Source organism: Microtus ochrogaster, unplaced genomic scaffold, assembly GCF_000317375.1.
Source record: "Microtus ochrogaster isolate Prairie Vole_2 unplaced genomic scaffold, MicOch1.0 UNK48, whole genome shotgun sequence".
Classification (NCBI taxonomy): Eukaryota; Metazoa; Chordata; class Mammalia; order Rodentia; family Cricetidae; genus Microtus; species Microtus ochrogaster.
In genome coordinates, this window is record NW_004949146.1 from 1,898,855 (window position 1) to 1,921,822 (window position 22,968).

The 22,968-nt window shown below is 47.2% G+C and overlaps 1 protein-coding gene across 2 annotated transcripts in view; it reads right to left on the bottom strand.

The window, feature by feature from the left end:
- Nucleotides 1-22,968, bottom strand: part of March10 (membrane associated ring-CH-type finger 10) — a 95,912-nt gene that overhangs the window by 38,921 nt on the left and 34,023 nt on the right. The window contains exons 4-5 of one of the 2 annotated variants that reach the window (XM_026777191.1): nucleotides 9,762-9,933; nucleotides 3,153-3,487 (exon numbers count right to left, since the gene is read on the bottom strand). In XM_026777191.1, coding sequence (XP_026632992.1) covers nucleotides 3,153-3,487; nucleotides 9,762-9,933 — 507 coding nt within the window. Of the gene's footprint in view, nucleotides 1-3,152; nucleotides 3,488-9,761; nucleotides 9,934-22,968 lie in introns of those variants that run through there. The other variant, XM_026777189.1, reaches the window with a different exon arrangement.

Consider the following 22,968-nt stretch of genomic DNA (forward strand, 5'->3'; position numbering starts at 1 on the left):
TGTGTGTGTGTGTGTGTGTGTGTGAGAGAGAGAGAGAGAGAGACAGAGAGAGAGAGAGACAGACAGACAGACAGAGAAAGAAATAAAGAGAGGGGGGGTATGTGTGCAGTGGGCATGTGGAGGTCAGAGGGCAACTTCATGCAATCAGCCCTCTCCTTCTCCTTCCACCTTTACGTGGGTTTTGGGTATTGAACTCACTCTGTCAGGTTCCAACGCGAGCGTTTTACCCACTGAGCCATCTCTCCAGACCAAGGAAGAGACAGAAATGAAAGAAGGGGAAGGCCTGGGGTTCATGCCAAGTCCAGTAAGTTAGGACTTGGTCCAATGCTCTTAGAGAGATTTCACTCTGATCGTCAGCAGGAGAGTCAGCCCTCTGCCACAAGCCGGGAGGTTGAATGTCACAGCCCTGACACCCACTCTGCCTCGGTCCACATGGATACAGGGAGAGAGCGTCCTCCCACAGGGCCTTTGCTCCCCAGGCAGCACCAACCCGACAATCCCTGGTCTGGTTTTATGTCCACAGGCGCTTCCACTCCAGAGCCCTTAAATAAGTCATCTCTAATATTTAAATATTGCAGACTTCCCTAATTTTCTCTTCTCTTTCAGTAGACTGTAAATTCCTTAAGGAAGCCAGTCTCTTAGCCAGCCTGCATGCTGCACACTGCTGTCCAAGACTAATGATAATTGCCTAGAAAGGATTGGCAGGGCTTAAGATGACTCAGCCCAAAACTATGGAGAACTTCAAATTTAGAATTAATTTTAAAATTGAAGCACTCATGTGATCTAAAAGTCATTCTTGGTGTTCGGAAATCTGCTTTCTTTATTCAAGGTGCCAGGTCATGCACATGGTTTCCCAAGCTATTACTATTTTTCCTCGAATTCTCAGTAAACTAAAGTAATGAAGCTGAGTATCTGGGGCCGGAGAGATGGCTCAGTGGTTAAGGGTACCAACTGCTCTTGCAGAGGACCCAGGTCTGGCTTCCAGCACCTTCTCCACCCTGGCTTCCCCCACGGAACCTCACAACCATGTCTAACTCCAGTTCCAGGGATCGACACCCTCTTCCAAACCCTTGTGGGTACATGCACACACATCATGTCAGGAAACTCTGACACACGTGCACATGTACATGCATGTACACACACATGCACACAGACTGAACATCTAGAGATTGTTTTACCAGGCCTATTGGTGGAAAACCCACCACTGTTTGTAGAGTCAGAACCCACCCACCCCCTTTGGCAATTTGACCCTCAGGTTCTGCAGCTGTAAAATGGGATTTGTCTTCTTTTGTTAGGTTACCGTAACAATTAGCAATACTATTCATACATGGGCTGATCAGGTATCTGGTGACTATTGGCTATTAAAACTGGCAAGTGCTTCATTCACAGAGCATATAGTACCACTAATAGTGGAAAACTGGGAGTCATTTCACCAAGAACACTGAAACTCTTGGCTACTGAGCTTTCGCGTGTGAATAATTTATTCAGCAGCTCGTGTTCCTTGTTCTTGCTCCTCTTGTTGGTTCTTTCCCACAAGCCTTCTTTTAAAAAAATAAAAATCCAAAAGGAAAACAGAAACTCCTTTTATTATAATTTGTTCAACAAATACCTCTGGTCTCGGCTATAGGATAATTTGAGGGTTCACAGGGATGAGTAAGACATTCCAGTCATGAGCTTCGTGGCAATGATCTAATATGGCTGCACCCTAGACCTCTGACTTGCAGTGCCCTTGAGATTCAGATTCATGGGAGATGTTTTCTCTGCCACATGTACAGTCAATCACAAAGGAGGTGACCTCAACGACACGGTTTATAGACATAGATGTAAGAGTTCCAGGTGCCATGTAGACCAGGTTCTTAAAACTTTGATCTGTTTGAACAGTCTTCTGGGGTCTTCCTATGATGGGACCTTAGCATGGCAGAGTCATATATTAATCATGAAGGAAATCTAAGCCCTAGCTCTCCTGGGAGACAGGCCGTTCACCTGGCGGCAAAGAGGAGAGTTTGTTTTCCAGGTAACTGCGAATCCAGTCTGCCAGTGGATCTAGGGAAGCACATAGTTTGTTCTGGACAGCACACGGCCCATGTCTTCTTCCAGTACCAAACAGCTGTTTTGATAAAAGGCATCTGCCTCCGTTCTTTTGATACAGCCATGGAACTGTCATTGGTAACAGTTCAGAATTAGATCAGGAAAGGTTAAAAAAAAAAAGTGGAAGTCTCATAGTTATACAGGACACTGACAACTGGGAACCAAGTCCACCCAGCTGTCAATATCAGGTTCAAGCGCATTATAACTGCCCCGTTCCTCATGTCACCTGCTATATATACAGACACAGTGCTTGACAGGTACACGGAATATGCAAACAGAGAGGAAAATATATCCCTGAGCCACTCTCTCCCCACTACTACCTTGACTGCCATCCCTGGTGCCCGAGAGGGGCCAGGATTCGGCCACGAGCTGCCTCTCGGGAAGCTTCTTCTTCCCTTTGGGCCATGGGCAGAATTACAGCTTTGCAGCCAGAGCCAGCGTTGCCTGGGTTTAATAGGCAGCTTTCTATACAGCATAAATAATAGGTCGTGTCTATTTGCCTGTTTGAGTGTGCTACAAGTGTATGTTGTCTCACATACCCAGAGGAGATCTTAATTAAAGCCTAATTATACACCATAAATATGTTTTATTTTGGAAGTCAGGAGGTGGGAGTTTTCGATTTTAGGAAATTCAGGCAGGAGAGGGAACTGCAAATACCAATTGCGCCCTCTAATCCGCCCCTCCTCGCCCACGGTCCTGGCTGGATCTCTCTGTCTCAGAGTGTGTGCTTTCAGAACCACCGGTCTGGTGTCGCCCTTGTCACTGGCCACGGCTATAGTCAGACCCAGAAGAGCCTGCTGGGTTTGTGATGGTCATGTCCCAAGTATTGTACGACACAAGAGTTCAGAAATCAGAGGCATCTCCAGAGATGACGGGATTTTATTGATCATTAGTTCCTTTATGGCTAGGAGACACTCATCTCCAAGGGGGGGTGCCAGTCCTGTCCCCTCTTCCTGCTCCCTGACACCTCCTGGTGTTGCTCTGGCCCTGCTCCTGTCCTCCTGCTTTCTGCTGCCCCCCCTTCTCCCTGACTCTTCTGTGCTGTGTGCCTTGCCAGGGGTGACTTACCACACGAGGTAAATTTTACTGGGCCTTCTGGGGCCGGGTAGGCACAGCACAGGGGTCTCAGCTGGAGTCGGTTGGGAGACCGGGAAATAGCAGAGGGATGCTGGAGACCCAGGCAAGGGGCTTGGCGAGGCTGATGGCGGGCTGGTGAAGGTGGGGAAGACAGCAGGAGGGGGGGCAGGGGAAGGGCCCTGGGCCCCCTGGGAGACAGGCGGAACTAGTGGCAGGAGGAGGCAGCAGCAGCTGGCATTGGGCGGCAGGATGGGGGAGAAAGCAAAGACGGAGCAGTAAGGGGAATATTCAACACAGAACAGGGGGTGCTCGCTGCTGTCACCTGCACAAAAGAAAAAGAGCAATCAGGAAGCAGCCTTCATGGGAAGAGGACATTTAAAAAAGTCTGTGAATGAATAAAAACTCCCCCAAAAAAGGATCTCTGGGGGATGGGAGTGCTGTGTCTGCGTGCCGTGGGTGTGAGTGGACTTGGCTCCTGCCCAGGGGGCATCTTGCTCAGGTCTGAGTCAGCAGCAATGAGCTACTCAGAGTGGCATCACCTTCAAACTGTCTTCCAGGCAATAGCTTCATGCAGCCCTGGCAGATGCAGGCAAGTGCTTCCCAGGCCAGCACCTCAGAACTTCCTGAGGTAGCTGTGTGGAAGCTTCGGCTGTGTTCTTATCGCCCACAGCCAGCCTAACGAGCTGTTCTGGCAGCAACAGATGGTGGTCTGCAGGGTCTCCCTTCCAGCAAGTTCTCTCCCTCCGGTTTTCCAGCTGCCCCCCTGGTAGGAGGTTGCAGATATGCCCTAACCTGGCCTTTCTACTGTGGAGGGTAAGCTGGGGAAAGGAGAAAGAAACAGAGAGATCCTGGTGGGCTCAAGGGGACAGAGAGGAACCCAGAGCATGGGGTGAAGGCAGGTGGGCCAGAGAGGCGTTCAAGGGAAATTAATGACTCGTTGATTAACCTTTCACTCTGACTGCCAACCTCCCCGGAGGCAGAGTGTGTACGCCTGATGGAGTCAGCATTCCGAGTGACTCCCTCACGCCCGCCACCAGCCAGCTAGGTCACCTTGAATCCATGGCTTAGAGTCTCTGAACCTGTTCCCTCATCTATAGTCTGAGGCAGATGGTTTCTGAGCTCTGTAGACTTGCTCCTCCCTAGAGCAGGACTTAGAAATCCAGTCGCAGCTCACCCAAACCCATGCGGTCAGAAGCTGTAAGTTTTAGCATTTGGAAAGTAAGCCTGGGGGAGGATGCCTCAACCTCGGCCCTGAGACACCTCCGTGCACACTGCTCAGAACAGTACTGAACCCCACCCCCAGATTCCAGTGCTCTAGGGTTTGGATTGGAGCCCCTAGAGGTTAAGACTTTAGGGTTTAGAATGGTGCTCCTGGGAGGCAGAGCCTTGTGGGAGGTCCTTAGGTCATTGGAAATATGTTCTCAAAGAGAGATGATAGGACCTTGGCCCCTCCTCTTTTGCTTCCTGACCCTGAGGCAGCCCTTTGTCACAACAGCTACTCCTGCTGTGATGTGGGACTTCACTGAAGGCCCCAAAGCAGGCCGTATAATCTTGGCTGGAACCTCTAAGACTATCAGCCAAATGAGTTTTGCAAACTTAAAAAAATCTGTTTAGGGTGAGTCTGTGGGCGGAGAATGTGTGTATGTGTGTGTGTCTGTGTAGGAGAGAGAGAGAGAGAGAGAGAGAGAGAGAGAGAGAGAGAGAGAGAGAGAGAGAGAGAAGAGAAGATCAGAAGACAACTTGGAAGAATCCGTTCTCTCCTTCCACCATGTGGGTCCTTGGGATTGAACTCAGGTCACCAGGCTTGGTGACAAGTGCTCTTACCCCCACTGAGCCATCCCATCAGCCCCACAAGTAAATATTTTAGAAGTCAGCTGCCTCAGGTATTCCATCACAATGATGGGAAGCTAAGAGTTGGGACCTTGGAAAAGCATCTCCACAGTGACCGGAGAGCCCGACAGTGTTGTGAAATGCCGCAGCTAAAATCAGTTCCGATTCTAAATTGAATGGTGAAAACTGTGACCATCTGAAACATCACCTACGGGGGGTGGGGTCTCAATCCAGTGGACGCTCAAGAGTGTCCTGCTAGACAGGATCCACGTACACACTGCCTATCCAAAGGTCTGGTGGAGCCGTCTGAATTCTCTCGGTTTTCTCTATGCGTGGTTATCTTCTGGTCTTCCTTTAGCTGTCATCTGTCTCTGCTGTTCTTGCAAATTTCAATACCACTTGCTCCCCGAAGGTCCTTGGGGTCCTTCTGGCAGTGGACAGAGCTCTCATTACACGCGGACATGCAGAAGCTTCCTGGCCTTTCCACCTAGCTGTCCAATGTTTCCCTGAGGTGTAGCTAGCACCCAGGGACTTAACCCTCCTCTCTTTGCTAAAGTAGGCGATACTGCAACTCCACCTTACGGATGAGGATGCCGAGTTCAGGGCGATTGTCAGCTTAACATTTGTAAGGCTCCAAAGCAGAGCTGGCATTTTGAGCCATGACGTCATATAATCACCAATAATGGGCTGAAAATTATGATGCTCTCTATAAAGCCAGGAGGATTCATTTATATTGTTTTTGTTTTTTCTGGCTGGGATAGACAGCTTGGAAAGTCATCGGGCGTCAGCTGGACTTGCTGAGAAACCCATTAACCGTGGCCTTTCTGAGAAAATCTTCAAGCGCATTTACTTGCAAGGCAAATGATGAAGATTTAGGATTTGCCCTGAGACTCGTCTTCCACACTGCTATTTGAATAAACATTTCCTAATCCAAAGGCAACCACAGCTATTTCGGACTTTTATCTTTTAAAACCTGAATTCACTGTTTTCGCTGAGTTTTACAAGAACAGGTCTTCGAGATAAGCCGTGATAAGGCCACCGGGGTCTTGCTCCTCCTACCAATCTGAGCCTGGTAATGACTACACATCACACTTAATAATAAGTGCGGAGCATTTCCGAACACTTGGCTTTGTTGTAAAGGGCAGGATTTTGGAAGCAGGCTCCCAGGACTGCATCCAGATTCATTTTCCTGGACCCTAACTGGAGGAGGCTCTGCTTGAGCGCCAGGTGAAAGCGGCAGAAGAGGGTTGGGAGGCTGTGTAAGGCCTGGCTCTGTGGTAGAGAGCCACAGGACTCCAGGCGCCGTGACCCTCATCACAGTGACCTCTGGATGCCTTTCTGTGTCCTGGGAAGGAGACACAACTCCTTTCCCAGCCAGGAGCAAACAGGTCTTAAAAACCCCAGTGTCCGTCCGCGTGGAGCCTGCACCCTGTGTTTCCTGCTGGGGTTTGCTGACTGCTCCAGGTCTCATGGAATTCCAAACCACTATGCAACCCTGCCAGGCTTATTTCCCATCCTACGCCAGAGTTCACCTTGAAGATCTGTTGAATCCATTGCATGTCAGACCCGCTGTGTCTTGACATGCTGCCTAAACTTTCCATGTCTTCTGAGAGATAGTCGCTATCTCTGGCTGGGGAAGCCATGTCTGATTAGCTGGCTTTTCTTATTGGTGTTCAGGTGTACATGAGAGATTAACGTTTTTCTTTCAGACTTACCTATTTTTATGTGTATGCATGTTTTGCCTGCATGTACATATGTGCACCATGCGCATGCCTGCTGCCTAGAGAGGCCAGAAGACAGCATTGGAGCTCTGGGACTGGAGAGTTATGGATGGTTGTGAGCCACAGTACAGGTACTGGCTTTGGAACCCAGGTCCTCTGTAAGAGTAACATGTACTTTAACCACTGAGCCCCCTCTCCAGGTCCCCCGAGAGTGTCTGAGCATACACCTCTAATTTTTGTGAAGAAAATAAGTGTGGACAGGGAGGAGAGGGCAAGCCATAGGCACAGAAAGTCAAGTCTTCGAGCCCGTTCTCCCTACCATAGACTCGCCTGCGCTAGACAACATAATGCCGCAATCTACTGTGTGGCTCTGCACTGCTCGACAGCTGAGCACATGCGTATGGCTGAGTCTACATTTTTATCCAGCAGACAGATCCTGTTGTTATCTCTGGTCCCCCCCCCCCCCGATTTCACAGGTGACAAAACCAAGGAACAGAGAAATTCCTTGCCAAAAGACACACAGCGAGTAAGAAATGGGGCCCAAGTGAGAATCCAAGCTTTGGGTCTCTAAAGCACTGTCCCCTAAGCTGCAGTTGCCACCATCCCGAGAGGGCTGAAGAGGAGTACTGGGGTCAGCTTGTCCACAAACAGCTGTGTGGAGCACGGAGCTCAACCCTGCGACCTCCCCCGGACAGACAGACTGTGCGGAGCTGTAGGAGCGTCATCCCAGCAAAGAACTGATTTGTACAGAGTGGGCCTCCGTTCTCGATAGCCATGCCCGGGTTTCCAGGTGACACCCAGCGAGACTCTGACACAGGCTGTCTGCACACAGAGTTAGGGCAGAGCAAGTCCCCCTCTCAAGCACATTTTTCACCTGGGAAAGGCTGGTGTAACACGACATCAAGGAAGGCTAACCCGGGAGGCAGATGTCCCAAAGGGGGTTCACCCTGTCCCCAGCTTCTGTCTTGCTTAAGTCTCATGTGGAAGTTAGTTTCAGTGACATAATGTCAATTTTGGCTCACCAAAGAATCTTGAGAAATATGAAGCAGGACACTGGATGCAGCTCATGAATTAGATCAGTGTCCAGATAATTCAGCTACCAAATCCTCTTTTCTGTCATAGCAAGTATTTATCTGCATTAAATTGTGTTCTGTGACCATCCTCAGCTCCCAAGTTTTCCTCAACAGACTCAGCTTAAATCCGAATGGTCTTACTTTGCTAATCAGGAACTGAAAGAGTCAACACTCCCTAAACCAGTGGTTCCTATCTCTCCAGTGACTGGTTTTTATCTAACTTTCTCCTTGAGACAAGGTCTTACTGTAACCCAGGCTGGCTTTGAACTCCTGACCCTCCAGCTTCAGCCTCCTGAGTTCTGAGGTTACAGATGTGTTTGCTGCAGCCGGTCTTAGCTTCTCCGCTGCTGTTCCTCCCTTCTAACCTGGGGCCTCGGGCATGGTAGGCAAACACTGCGGCTGGGGCTATACTCAGCTTGCTGTGCCCTCTCAGCCTCCTCAGCACTGATATCCACCTCCAGGACCACTGTGCTGACTGGGCGGCCGCCCCATCCAGCTCCTAGCTCTATGGGTCTTGAGTGCTACCTGGAATATAACAGGAAGATAAAGATAGTGGCTGGAAAATGTGTTTAGCTACAAATCCCATCTCCTGTGTGCTGAAAAAGCCACCTTCCTGCCAACATGAATCTCTCGCCTAAACCTTGGTGCTCTTCAACGTGATAATTCTTCAAGTTTGATGTTTTATAGAACGGAAAGTGAATCCATTCCCTGTTTGTCATTGTTTCGAGTTCCTCACGGAGCTTGCTCAGTCTGAAAAACATCTGTATTGTTTTTCAGACAAACTGAGCCATAAAGAGGACCTCAGAGGTTCATTTTGAGGACTCTTCTCCATGGCTGATGGAACATCAGCTACCAGGTTTTAGTGAGAAGGCTAAATATCACATCGAAAGGACGGAGTTGCGTGATTTGTGCTTACCCTCAGCGCACAGCGATCAGAACCCAGCCTCAACTCAACATAGTGCTTGCTGGGTGACCTCACCTATTCTATTCTGGCCTTAACGTAGTTGGATTACAAGCCTAATCCCTACTAGAAGTCTTTCAAACACTCCCCCACCCCCTGCCACCATGATGAAAGGAGGAGCAGAAGCTGGTGCTTTGCCCGAGAGGACAACAGTTTAGAAGTCAATTTGGTCTTGACTTTATTAAAACAAGAGAATGTGGGTGGTTAATCTGAGTGAAAAGTGCCGTTTTCTGAAAATGCATTCCCATGGAATCAGACGGGTGCTTGCATGACAGCGGCTATTTAGGGTTAGGGAGAAGCTGCGATTGGGGTTTCAACAAATCACTTGGTGCTTGCTGTTTACGAATTCTTCAGCAGTCAGTCTGGCTCCTTTCCCAGGAGGCGGGCCTTCTGCCTAGCTACCCCCATGTATGTGTGGTTCCCAGAGGACACGGGTTTGTCCCACAGATGTGGGCTTTGATGGGACGGGCCGAGCCTGAGGCATTCTAAACTTTCTGTCGATGTTCACTTCTTGCTGGATACTATGAATCTCTCCTGCCCAAGAAGAAGCCTGTCTTAGCTTCAAAGGCAGCCTGAGAGTGAGTTATTTACCAAATCACACAAAGGGGGATTTATCAAGTTCTCCCTGAGAGGACTTCCCTGGGACTGGAGGACTTTATTACTCTCCTCTCAGCTGTAAATTATGTCACTCAGATGCTTTTGAAAGCTCCTCTTGGCTGAGTCGTAAAACTTGATACCTGGGGCCAAACGCCTTTATCTACCCCTCCTCAGAACTGTGACCAAGATGAAAAGGTGGCATTTGTTAGGAGTGGCACAGGAAGTGGAGAATTGGGCCTGAAGATATGGAGGCATATTGTACTGTGAGATTCATTTTGCCACTTGCACAGGGTCATTGGCCTTCCAGACCTAAACTGGCCGCTTGGCAAGCCCTAGGGTCAGTCAGTTCCACCTGCCCATCGTGATCATTAAGGCTGGGACATTGGATTGGATTTCACTAAGGAAGCCACTCACCTGAGGAGGGTTTGCTGGGGCTCGCTTTCTCTGGCTTCTTTGGAGTCATGGTACTTTTGTGTTTCTGCTTGACTGAAGTTTGGTCGATGGCTGGAAGTCTGGGCTCACATTTAGCCGTAGGTAGTTTGGTAGATGATCTGGGTTCACTTAGAGAGTCCTCCTCACTGGAACTCTGCAGGAAATGGAAGACGTGTGAGTCTCAGAGGCGGCACCTTTGCTAAGCACAGAGACAGGAGAGGCAGTGGGGCCTCCAGCAGCAGCTCAGAGCCTCTTGTTGGGTTTTATCACTGAGCGCCATCTGTGGGCAGGGAGATTTCGGTGGTCAGGGAGGACCAGCTTCGACATAACACAGCGAATCGAAGAGACTGCACTTCTGAGCTTATTGTGGGGCATTCATGACAAGAATATGTTTCTGACCCTTAAGTGATTTGATGATCCATAAACAGCTCATGCTTAAAGCTGCAGCGAAAGGAGGCTTTTAAAGTGTCTGCTGTTTGAGATTTGAACTCTCTGGAGGACGGGTGAAGGAAAATGTCCCTTATGCTAATTCATGTGCTTGACAATGAAAAGGAAATTTAGATTGTGTAGTTTGGACTGATAGAGTCAGATCTCAGTTTCAATATTCTAAATTATTGCACAAGAGGGATAAATCTCCTAAGAAGTCCCCTCCTCTCTGTCTTCTAAAAAATCAGGCAGTATAAATCCACACGAGGACAAGTCACAATTCCTACAGTGTCAGAGCATCTCAACCCAGGCGAACAGACGCGATAAAAATTATCCAAGCATTCAACAGTTTCACACTTTGCCAGACTTTTCCCTATCGAAGAAATGATGCAAACAATATAAATGACAGTCGAGACCCTGCCTCCAAGTGTGAGTTAAGTACAGCCTTGTGGCTTCAGGTCCTGGCTCTGGCATGTTTTGCGAGGCCATTCCTTCTGCCAAGCAAAATCCTAAGGGCTTTTCCCACCTTTGGGTCTCGGGAGGGTCTCCTGCATGGCACATTAGCCCAGCATGAGAAACCTCTCTGAAAGTGCAGTCTTTTACAGGGAGGCAATGCCAAATTAACACCCCTGGCACCTCCCCAACTGTCGCAATCCGTATTGATCTTGCTCCTCGTTCTTGCTGACAGTTGTAGCATTTTCATTTCAGCGGCTCCTGACTCAGGAAAATACGCTGAATAGCTTTGAATTATTGGGTGCAATGTAAGACAAATGGAACTCTTTAAAAAAAAAAAAAAAAAGCTCTCCACTTGACAGTCTTCCGGGCAGAAGTCTATATATCCACAGGTGGACAGACCATTATTTTCCATGAGGAGAAATCTTATTTTTAAATTTAGGTTTCGGCTACAGCTTTCAAACAAATAATTATTGTCGCTCCATCCGTTTTCGGAAAACAGACCACCCTCAGATAAAGGGACAGACAAAGGAGGAGACAATGGATCTGCTCTTCTCCTTTCCACTCACAGTTCTGGGGCTTAATAGAAATCTTTGAAAAGGGTTCTGAAATGTCAAAGATGAATCATGAGGTCATTTCTGAGCATGAGATGAGCTCTCTATTCTCAGCAAAGTGGGTGTTTGGCAAACTTGAATTCTGATGTTGGAGGCTGTGGTTATGATTGGGTGAGGGAAGCTGGAGTCATGGGTTTAGATTCTCACAAGAGTAGCAGGGAGCCCGGGACAGACTTTCTTCCCCCAAACAGCCTGTGAGCTGAGGAGTCTGCTCACAGGAGGCCTTGTACTTTAGCTCATACATCTCCGGCCTGCAGCAAAGTGCCCATGACTCCAGCTAAGACTCCCCGATCTGCCCCCATTATCCTCAGCCAGGCTGAAACGCCTCGCTTGCCCCAGGCACAGGGACTTGGGAGGATATGGCAAAGGGCTCTTTATTGGGTGGCTGTTCAGCTTGTTCACCCACCATTCTTTAGAAGCACTAAAGAGCTGCGACCAAGTTTGACCAATTAACCAGTCAAAGAGGACCGTACCCCTGGGAGCGGAGTACACCCTTCTCTGGCTTCTGGTCATCTTTACTACCAGGTGGACATCCTTCTCGGCAGTCCAGAAACCAGCGCCTAGAGGGGGGTGTTTTTTGTTGATTGAAAATAGAAGGGTGAAATGTCAAATTGAAAGTTGAAAATAGCAAGCCTGCGGTACTCCTGGGTGTGACAACAGGCCTTTCCCTCTCGTCTCAATGAGCAATCTCAAACCTGTCACTTCAGCATTAAAATTTTTACTTTATTTTTTAATCTTTTTGGTCTTTGCTATGTTCCCTCAGACCCTTAGCTACTTTCACCTGGCTCCTGTCATGAAAACCCACTTGCCGTCACGTGGGCAAGGATCATCCTTCCAGAGAGAGTGTGAGAGTCTATATGAACTCATTCTGGCGCTAATGCATGGCATTTAAAACTCAAACGTGAGGCTTCTGGGCGGCGGGTGTGGTTCCTACAGTTAGGAACCACCGATGCGGGGTAGGTTTATTGTAGCTTGTTGGTTATTATTATTCTGTCATTCTTCAGACGTCCTCCTCTGTGAACAACAGCACGTACATTCTGTGTTTCCTGATGACCTACAAGATGAGACGCAGTGCGTACACCACTTAGGATGAGACTGCATTCCCGCCCTGGCGTCCTGTGTCAGCTCTCGTGCTTCGTCACTCACTTCCTGCCACTTTCAAAATTAACGATCTAGCTACTGGATGTTTGTCTCCACAGTGAAACCCAAGCCAAACGTCCCAGTGCAAGCGACCCTATTGGACGGATGCCTCCCAATCCAGGATGTGTGACGGGTGTGTGTGTGTCGTCCACAGACCATAGACTGTATGATGATAGTCATACTAGCCAGCTGAGATTCATGCAATCTTAAAATATGGTTTAAATTTTTTTTCCAGATAGCAAAGCTCTAATGGCAAATATTTAGCCATGTCTGGAGATTCATCGGATCAACCCTAGTGATTTTTTTTAATGTCAAGAGGAGTTCAGAACTGTCTTTTCCTGTTATAATCTTGAAATTTACAGTTTCCATTTCTTCTCCATATGCTCCGAAGTGGAAATGTCACATGACAGTGGAAGCAGCTGTATTCTTTGGGAAGCAGAAAACCAGCTCTGTCTTTCAAAGCCAAAGTCCCAAAAGTGAAGAGGCTAAACAACAAGCAAGCAAGCAAACTAAAGCGCAGCCTCTATGAGCGCAGTCTAATACAAGGAACGTGATATGGGTCCTAATGAAGCTGTCTTAACTCAAACTGATTGACAAGACTATATTTTTCTGAAGTATTAATTGTGGATTTCAGGTTTTCCAAGGACTCCCCAATTTGCTCTTCTGGCATCGTTCATAATAAAGTAGACCATAGGAGATCACACCAGTACACTCTAAACTCCAGAGCAGTGGTTCTAAACCTGTGAGTCGTGACCCCTTGGGATCACATATCCTGCACATCGGATATTTACATTATGATTCACAACAGCAGTAAAATTACAGTTATGATGTCGCAATGAAAATAATTTTAGGGTTGGGGGTCACCACAACATGAGGAACTATATTAAAGGGTCACAGCATTAGGAAAGTTGAGAACCGCTGGTCCAGAGAAAAGCTTTCAATGGGACTTGGTTAATTAGGGAAGGTTAGTGCCAGGCAATGGGGAACAACTTAGTAACATAACAGCTTGTTTGTTTTTAAATCTTTTCCTCCCTTCTCTTTCCCCCTCCCTCCTGCCTTCCCTCCCTTGCCCATGCTGGAAATTGAACCCAGGGCCTCTGTGTACTGGTCAGGTAACTCTACCACTAAGCTACACCCCTAGTCTTAACTTGGGATGTTTTGAAGGCTTCAAGTCAGAGCTCCTGGAAGGTGGAGACACAGGACAGGCGAAAAACGGGAAGTCATCTCCCACAGAATGTAAGAGGGATGAAAATCCCAGACCTAGCATTATTGGACGTGAAATAGGTGACAACAGAGGAGCCCAGAAGATGCGCAGACTCACGTAGCCAGGGACGGAAAAGCCTTATTTTCCAACTCTTGCCTGATGGCTCCTCTCCAAGACCCAGGAAATCGGTTTTCACTTACCACCCCTGCTCCCTCCCTGGAGTGTGGGACTGAAGGCTGACGGATGCACACCAAGCCAGATTTTGCCATGTGCTGAGCTAAGTGGCTCTCCTAACACAGCAGAGATGGGGCAGGACTTTCTACGGGGAGGAGGGAAGAGGCAGAGGACTGACAGGCTGGTGCCAGAGAAAGAGCGACTGGGCTCTATTATGTTGGGAATAAATTTAGTCTCGGGAGATTATAAAAAGCCGCGGTCAAGGCAATGAACCTTGACAGTCAACAGGGACAACACACACGGAGGTTGGCCAGGAAACTGTGTGCACAAATGAGTGTCTTCAGAGTGCTTGTCCCCAAGGTCTACATCAAATTGTGCCTCATGCATAAAAGCCATGCCTGGGAACGGAGGGTCGCTTTGTGTAAACAGATTCAGGGATGCGATGTAAACAGATGCATACAAGTAAGTACAAAGCATGTTCTAGCCGGATGCTCTTACCGCTCAAGGCAGGCTAACCTTTCTCTTGTGCAGAGCGAAGGAGCCTAAGACCAGCAAGTCTTTACCGTTCATTCAGGACATTTCGAGGCCATCACATGAAGTCTTTAGAAAATTGAACAACAGTAAGGAATGTGGACTGATGGTCTTTTCCAACTTAAACTGTCCCTTCAATTCATTTGTCCCTCACGTAAAAACATGGCTGTCAGCGGTGCTAAGATGAGATCAGTGTGACGAGACACTGATCTGCACGTCAGCTCCGAGGTGCTTTCAGGAGTAGGCCGGGGCTGTTGTATGAGTGGCCATCGCGGCCTCTGTCCCTAGCCCTGGGCTCTGAGGACAGGGCTTTCCTGCCTGCATCAAGCTCTCTGATGGTCATACCACCAGGCTGGAGGATACCGTCCAAGGCTCTGGTCTGAGCGAGAGCAACAATGTTCTTAGTGAGTTAGGTCTTCATGACATTTGACCACTATTGGTTGGTGGTTGGAGGGGGAGGTGAGTAAAATTTCAAGATTTGTTTTGAGATGATTATCCATTCCACTGTGGAACAGACTCAGGGGAAAGCCCAGAGTGGACAGCTACTGAAATTGTCAACTGACTATATGTTTGACACATGCTATACATACATATCTATTTTTCTTTCTTCCTTTCTTCTCTTTCTCTTTTGTTTCTTCTTTCGTCCTTCTTTTTTCCTTTCCTTTTGTTCTCTCTCTCTCTCTCTCTCTCTCTCTCTCTCTCTCTCTTTCTCTCTCTCCTTTCCTTTCTTCTTTTTTTTTTTTTGAGACAGGATTTCACTGTGTAGTTCTGGCTGTCTTATACTGACTGTGCAGAGCAGTCTGGCTTTGAACTTACAGAGATCTGCCTGACTCTGTCTCCTGAGTTCTGACATTAAAGGCCTGTGTTATCACATCCAGCCAGATTTCTTTTAAAATTTTTATTTTTGTGTGTGTTTGTGTATATGTGTGTGAGAGAAGTGTGTGCAAGATGCATATGTATGGGCCCACATACAACAGTGTTCATAGAGGCCAGAGGACAACTTTGTGGGATTGGTTTTCTCCTCCAACTTTCTGTGGGTCTGAGAATCAAACTCAGGTCACCAGGTATGTGTGGTAAATGCCCTTGCCAACTGAGCCATCTCTTGACCCCTCGCTAGTTCTTAGAGCAGAGGTTTGGGAGTCACTGTAATAGAATGTGGTCCTTCAGGCCATTTCTGAGTAGAGAACAATGCTGAAATTTATTCTGTGTGTACAATATAAATAACAGCTTTTCTAAAATTTGCTTTTGAGACAGGGTCTCACTGTGTGGCTCTGACTGTCCTGGAACTCACTCTGTAGACCAGGCTGCCCTCAAACTCACAGAGATCCACCTGCCTCTGCCTCCTGAGTTCTGGGATTAAAGGCGTGCGCCTCCACATCTGCCTTAACAGCTGTTATCTCTGTGTCAATTGCTGAGTCTCTCTCTCTCTAGCCTTCTCATCACCACCGCCACCGTCGTGAGGTGGTTGGCAGTGTGCGTGCCACAGTGTGGACATGGAGGCCAGAGAGAACTTTGTGCTGCGGCTTTGCTCCTTCCACAGTTGGTTCCAGGAACAGAACTCAGATTTTCCAGGCATTCACGCAAGTGCTTTTGCCCACTAAGCCATATCCTTAGCATTCAATATTCTGTTTCTGAATAGTTTCAAATTGGCCAGACTTCAAGGCTCTCTACCCACGAACACTTTAGAGTGCACTTCCTGTTAAAACTCATTTCCACTAAGCCACAATACTACTTCTCTAACCTAAAAGAAAAAATAATACTAATAGTCCATAATATTAATCAGATATAAAGAGCATATTCAAATCTACATGTGCCCACGCTGTTTTTTCAGCTACTTGTTGGGACTAATGGGCTTGCATGACGAGTTATGTCCCTTTAGTTTCTTGGACCTTTTGTGCTTTTTTACACTTTGGACTATTTTGAAGAGACAGAGACATATGCCTCACACGGTATCTTCTGGGTGCTTCCTCATAACCAAAGCCAGTTCCATCTTTGGAGTATAAATATTCACAGGGGATGTGATGCCCATCTCTGTAACGCCAGACCAGCGCTCACATGGCTACGGCGTCCTCATACAGTCAGCCATGCTTGATGCCCAGAAAGAGCTGGACCACCAGAGCTTGCCAAGGGAAAGGCCCATGTTTCTGCCTTTGTAATTTGTGGTCGACTGTGGAATGATTCTTTACACTTGTTGAATAGCTGAGCCTGTTCCTGAACTACATCTCTTCCATGATTTTGGCCCCTTTTGAAGTGTTTTGCCTAAATTTATACTTATGTTAAGGTTATACAATGACTTCATAATTTTACATTTCTTCCCCAATTATTAATTACCTTTCCTTTTAAAAAAAAGTATTTTCTGGGGGCTGTGGAATGGATCAGATGACTAAGAGCTTGCTATGCAAATATGAGGACTTGAATTCAAATTCAAAATGAATTGAAATCCCAGCAACCACATAAAAAAGCTATGTGAAATAGTATATTGTGCACCCCAAGAGCTGGGGCTGGGTGCAAAGATAATCAGAATCTGAGGGCTAAGCAGCCTAGGCCATCAGTGATTCCAGGAACAGTGAGAGACCGTGGCTCTAACATGACTCTAAACATAATGGCGGGTAACACATGAAGACGCTGGGCACTGATTTTTGGCTTCCAGACACAGTCACCCCTGAGCCATCAACAGACACATGGCCCCCACACCCCCACACCCCCAGACACCCACACCTCCAGACATACCCCCACCCCCACCTCCCCAGACACACCCACACACCCACACATCCTGACACACCCACAGACAAGGCGCTCTCTGGTGGCTGAGGAGACAGCTTAGTCAATAAAGTATGTGTTATGCCGGCCGATGGTGGCGCACGCCTTTAATTCCAGCACTTGGGAGACAGAGGCAGGTGAATCTCTGTGAGTTCAAGGCCAGCCTGGTCTACAAAAGCTAGTTCCAGGACTGGCTCCATAGCTACTAAGAAACCCTGTGTTGAAAACCAAATTAAAAAAAAAAAAGAAAAAAGAAGTGTGTGTTAAACAAGCATGGGGACCTGAGTTCAGATCTCCTGTACCCATTAAAAAGCAAGGCAGGGCCCATGCTGGGGAGCTGGAGATAGGGGATCCCTGGGGTGTGCTGGCCATCCAGTCTAGCCAATCTTTGAATTCCAGGTTCAGCGAAAGACTCAAAAAAATGGGTGGAGAAACAAGGAAGACAGTTGCTGTGATCTCTGGGCTACACACCCATGAGCATACACGTGCATGTGCAAACATACCCTTTTCCTCATGTCTATTTGCTTACTTACAGCGTGATCTTATGTCACAATCAATTCTCTCGAAATTCTGATGCTTAAATTTGTATCTAAAATGGAAAGTGAGGTCAGCAGATGACTCTTTGGGTAAGAGCACCCAGCCTGATGACCTGAGTTCATTCCCTGACACCCACATGGTGGAAGCAGAGAACCAAAGTGTCCTCTCACCTCCTCATGGGTGCTTTGGCACCACCCCCAACCACAAAATAAAATAATAAAATTGAAAATGGTGAAAATCTACTGAAGCTGTGCTTTAGTCTTTGACATATTCCGTTGCTTTCTAGTACAATAAAACATTCCAGTCCACCATGGACCTTGAAGGAAAAAAGAAAGGAAAGGAAGGGCCTGGCTGCTCTGAGGTATGGCCGAGGAGGTTTACTGTAGATATGGAGAATACAGAAAGGGACAGAGACAGACATCTGGGAGAGTCCAGAGTCAACCTGTCCAGACTGAGCTTGATGTGGGATTCCCCTCGGTATGCTGTGAATACCATTGGTTAATAAAGGAACTGCTTTGGGCCTATAGCAGAGCTTTAGGGGAACAGAGCTAGGTGGGGAAAACTAAAGGGAATGCTGGGAGAAAAGAGGCAGAGTGAGAGAGAAGCCATGGAGCCCCACCGGAGTCAGACCTGCTGAAACTTTGCGGGTAAGCCACTGCCACGTGGCAATACACAGATTCATAGAAATGGGTTAAATTAAGATGTAAGAGTTAGCCAATAAGAAGCTAGAGCTAATGGGCCAAGCAGTGATTTAATTAATACAGTATCTGTGTGGTTATTTGGGGGATAAGCAGCCAGGAACCAACAAGCGGCCTGCTTCTTACTACACTGAGCTGGGCCACATGAGGAGAGGGGAGGATGAGCAAGAGAAGAGTCGCTGGCCCGGTAGGAAGGCCTAGGCCAAGAGACTGGTGTAGTCAAAATGGCTGCGTTATACAGGCTCCAAAGGAGCTGGGGGAATGGAAAGCCCTGAGAGTTCAGGGGCTGGGGAGTTTAGGGTGGGGGAGAGGTATGTCAGTTACTGGAGGACTCTCTGACAGGTAAAGGCTGAGGGATTCTGGGAGAACCTGGTGGCCAGAGTTCTCTTTGATATGTTAGTTGGCATCTCAGGTAGTTGTCTCGGGTTTGAGACCAAACAGACCTTACCTGCCTTTGCTGTTTCTCAAGAAATATTAATTCTGTTGTCTGAGATTGCTATTTAAGTTTTTGGTGTTTTTGAGACAGGGTTTCATGTAGTCCTGGCTGCCACAACTCCTAATCTTGCCTCCACCTCCCAAGTGCTGTAATCACAGGCCTCCCCCGCGGCACCTGGCTTGAGAAAGCTACCAGAAAGTGACAGACGCTCTCATACTTGGGAGGCTGAGGCAGAGAATCAAAGGTTCAAAACCAGCCTTGGCAATGTAATGAGACTGTGTCAAAAGAGGCAAAGAATGAAAGAAAAGAGAAGAGAAGGAAAAGGTGGGAATGAAGGAGGACCACATGTAACCCATTGCTGCTGAAGGGACATGCTTACAAGCCCTTTCTTTGGAATAAAAATCATGAGTTCATAGCATTAGCGACACAATTGGTTTTCTTTTATATTTTTACCTTGCCTATTTAAAATATTTGCTCTTTAATTATATTACTATTTTGATTCATTTGTTTCACCCTGCAATAAACATGAAATATTTCCAAGATTATGATTCAGATCTGACTCTTAAGAATAAATCTGTGAGATACAACTTTATGGATTCTCCTAGGTTCTTTGTCTGCAGAATCTATTGCTCCATGGATGAACGTCATAATTCTTGCCTTGGCCGCCATGAGTGCTTCCAACTTTTCCTAAGAGAAATGGTGCTGTGATGAGCATGTGAGCTTTTCAGTTAAGTCCTTAAGCTCCTCCAAGTGGGAATTTATCTCTCTAGATTAAAAGCAGCACAATGATTTAACATTCTTTTTGTTCCTGAATCATCCTGGAGAGACATTGCAGCAGTTTATATTTAAAGATGTCTAAGAAAACTGAACTTCCGGTGTAAGTTTTATAACCATGATCTTTAAAAATAACAAAATTTTTTCATTTTGGGTCAGTTTTTAATTTTAATCTGCAACTTTATGTGGTTTTACCAATTTACTTACAGGCTCATTTATCTAATTTATTTCAAATATATACTCGCCCCATTTCCGTTTTAGTTTTTATTTTACATTTCATTTTTTTATTTTGTGTGTCTGTGACTTGGGGTGGGGCATGTCAGAGGAACCTTGCTGGACTGGTTTCTGTCCTTTGACCCTGTGAATGTTAGGGACCAAACTTCCACAAGTGCCTCTGTCCACTGAACCATCTCAGCGAGCAGGTCAACGGTCCACCTATTTCAAAACAGAATCCAAGATGACCAAAAAGGTGGAATTCAGAGAAAACGGCTGTTTATTGGTTGTGGTTGCACACACTTGTAATCCAAGTATTAAGAGGGCTGAGGCAAGAGGATTGAGAGTTACATAGTAAGACCCTCTCTCAAAAACTTCAAGGACAAAACAACTCCAAAAACAGATTTCGAGGATGGAACATGTTGCAAGAGCGTGGTTTGTTTGTTCTGGCTGCCCAGAACCAAAATAACCACACAGAAACTATATTATTTAAATCACTGCTTGGCCCATTAGCTCTAACTTCTTATTTGCTAACTCTTATATCTTAATTTAACCCATTTATATGAATCTGTGTATTGCCACAAGGCTGAGGCTTATGGGAAAAGTCCCTGTGTCTGTCTCTGGGGGCTACATGGCTTCTCTTTGACTCTGCCCTTCTTTCTCCCAGCATTCACCTTAGTTCCCCATCCCCCATACAGAGGGAAATCCCACCTCAGGAACAAATTACAGCATACAGAGGGAAATCCCACCTCAGGAACAAGCTATGATCTCTCTGAAGGACAACAGAGCCTGGGGCAGGGACTGTCTTGAAAGGAGCCGGACGGAATGTCACTGGGTGGCAGACACTCACTGGGGGTCTGGGTGACATAGATCTATGAATCAGTCAGGGCTCATCAACTAAAAACTAAACAGCAATAAAACCCGGAGTAAATACAAAACCCAAGCAACCAGTTCTAGAGACGTATTCAAGTGTTTAGGCATGTAGTTTTCTGACCTCAGAGCTAACGAGAGCATGCCAACCTGTCGGAGACCAGCCTATGGATGGATGGCAGTAAGCCAGTGGCTCTCAACCTTCCTGCTACTCTGACCCTTTCATACAGTTCCTCGTGCTGTGGGGACCCCCAATCACAAAATTATTTTGTTTCTATCTCATAATTGTAATTTTGCTACTGTTATGAATATAAAAATGTAAGCATCTGTGTTTTCTGATGGTCCTAGGTGATCCCTGTGCAAAGTCATTCGATCCCCAAAGGGGTCTCCACAGTGTTGAAATAAGAGCGGCGGAGCTGCGTCCCCCGCACCCGGCCGCCCACATGGCTAGCTTAGCTTATGTCCCGAAATAATTACACGGAAACTGTATTCTTTTAATCACTGTCTGACCCATTAGTTCCAGCCTCTTATTGGCTAGCTCTTACATATTGATCTAACCCATTAATAAAAAATCATTCCCACATCACCACAGGTTGAGATTGCTAGAGTAGGTGGGTGTCTTACTCCCATCCTGCTGCTGTAGTAAGACACTATGACAAAGGCAGCTTTAGGGAGAAAGGGCACATTTTGACAAGCTAGCACTGCCAGCCAAAGAGGGTGTTGGATCCCACGAAACTGAATTTATCAATGGCAGTGGTGGTGCATGCCTTTAATCCCAGCACCCAAGAGGTAGAGGCAGGCGGGTCTCTGTGAGTTCAAGGCCAGCCTGGTCTACAGAGCAAGTCCAGGACAGCCAGGACTACACAGAGAAACTCTGTCTTGAAAAACAAAACAAAACAATACAAAGAAAAAAAAATCCTAACAAAAAAAGTAGATTGCATGATCAAACACTTATTAAGGGCTTAGGGCAGCGATTCTCAACCTGTGGGTGGTGGCCTCTTTGAGGATTGCATATCAGATATTTACATCATGATTCATAACAGTAGCAAAATCACAGTTATGAAGCAGCAATGAAAATACTTTTATGGTTGAGATCACCACAGCATGAGGAACTGTATTAAAGGGTCACAGCATTAGCAGGGTTGAGACCTGCTGCCCTAGGGGGATGATTCAGGGGAGTTCACCTTGCAAACATAAGGAAGCTGAGCTCCATCCCCAGGAACCATGTCAAAGGGTTCTGCTGTAGCCAGGGGAGGAACGGTCAGCTTCGGTTGAGGGACTGGTGGACCGTGTGGCAAGATGGAAGAAATCATGAAGGCTGAGGGGCATGAGGCCAGCGTGGGCCAGGGCCAGAGCAGCAAGCAGCTCCAGGTTCCACAGGGCTGTGTTAGCTTCAGGAGCAAGTTTGGCCCCATTTTAAAAGCCGCAGAAGCAGCTCTAGCAGCCATATAGATTGTTTTGCCTGTCAACAACACTCTACCCTATGAAGGTATGGAAAACGGGATTTGGGGGCAGGTGCAAGGGGAGGAGAATGGGCTAGAGGACCTCTGAGATAACTTTGTCACCGAGGCAGCTGTACAGATGGACCAGAACATTATCGGGTCCAGGGTGGCAGCTGTACAGATGGACCAGAACATTGTCGGGTCCAGGGTGCAATGGCACACACCTGCAATTCCAGTACTCAGGAGGCTGAGGAGAGTTTGGGCTATAGGAACCAAACCACCTCCATCAACAACAAAATCATACCAGGGCAGTAAGATGTGTGGGACTGATGTGAACTCAACATGGGGCGGGGAGGTGGAGACACTGACAGATTTTGATGATACCGCACTGTGGGAAGAATGCAGGGCTAAGCTGGGGGTGCTAGCCTGGGGCCTGTGATTAGCACGAGGTATAACCAAGTCGAGGGAGTGAGAAAACAGTAGAGTATTAAATCTGGGGATCAAAAGTGGGATTAGAGCTAGACGCGTAGATTTGGGAGTCACCGGCAGTTCACCCCTCAACTTTGGCCGTTAAAATGTTCCTGAGACAGCCTTAAGCAGCACAGAGAGAACAAGCCTTGAAGAGGCGCAAACTTGGATAGGGGCAGGTGACGTCTTTACTATAAAAGCCCACTCATCTCCACCTGAACCGCAAGCTGTGTTGAGCGAGGATTAGCAGGACCCTCGGCTTTTCTCGCCAGCAGAACTCACAGCCACGTTCACTTCTCAGTGAGCTCGCTGCAGATGTCTTAAAATACCCTGCATGCCCATGGCTGGCTATTTAACTTGTCAATAAGGAAGCTCATACATCACTGAATCACAACTTTCTAAAAATATTTTGATGACTGTTTCGATAAAAGTGGCTTCCTTTGAAAGCC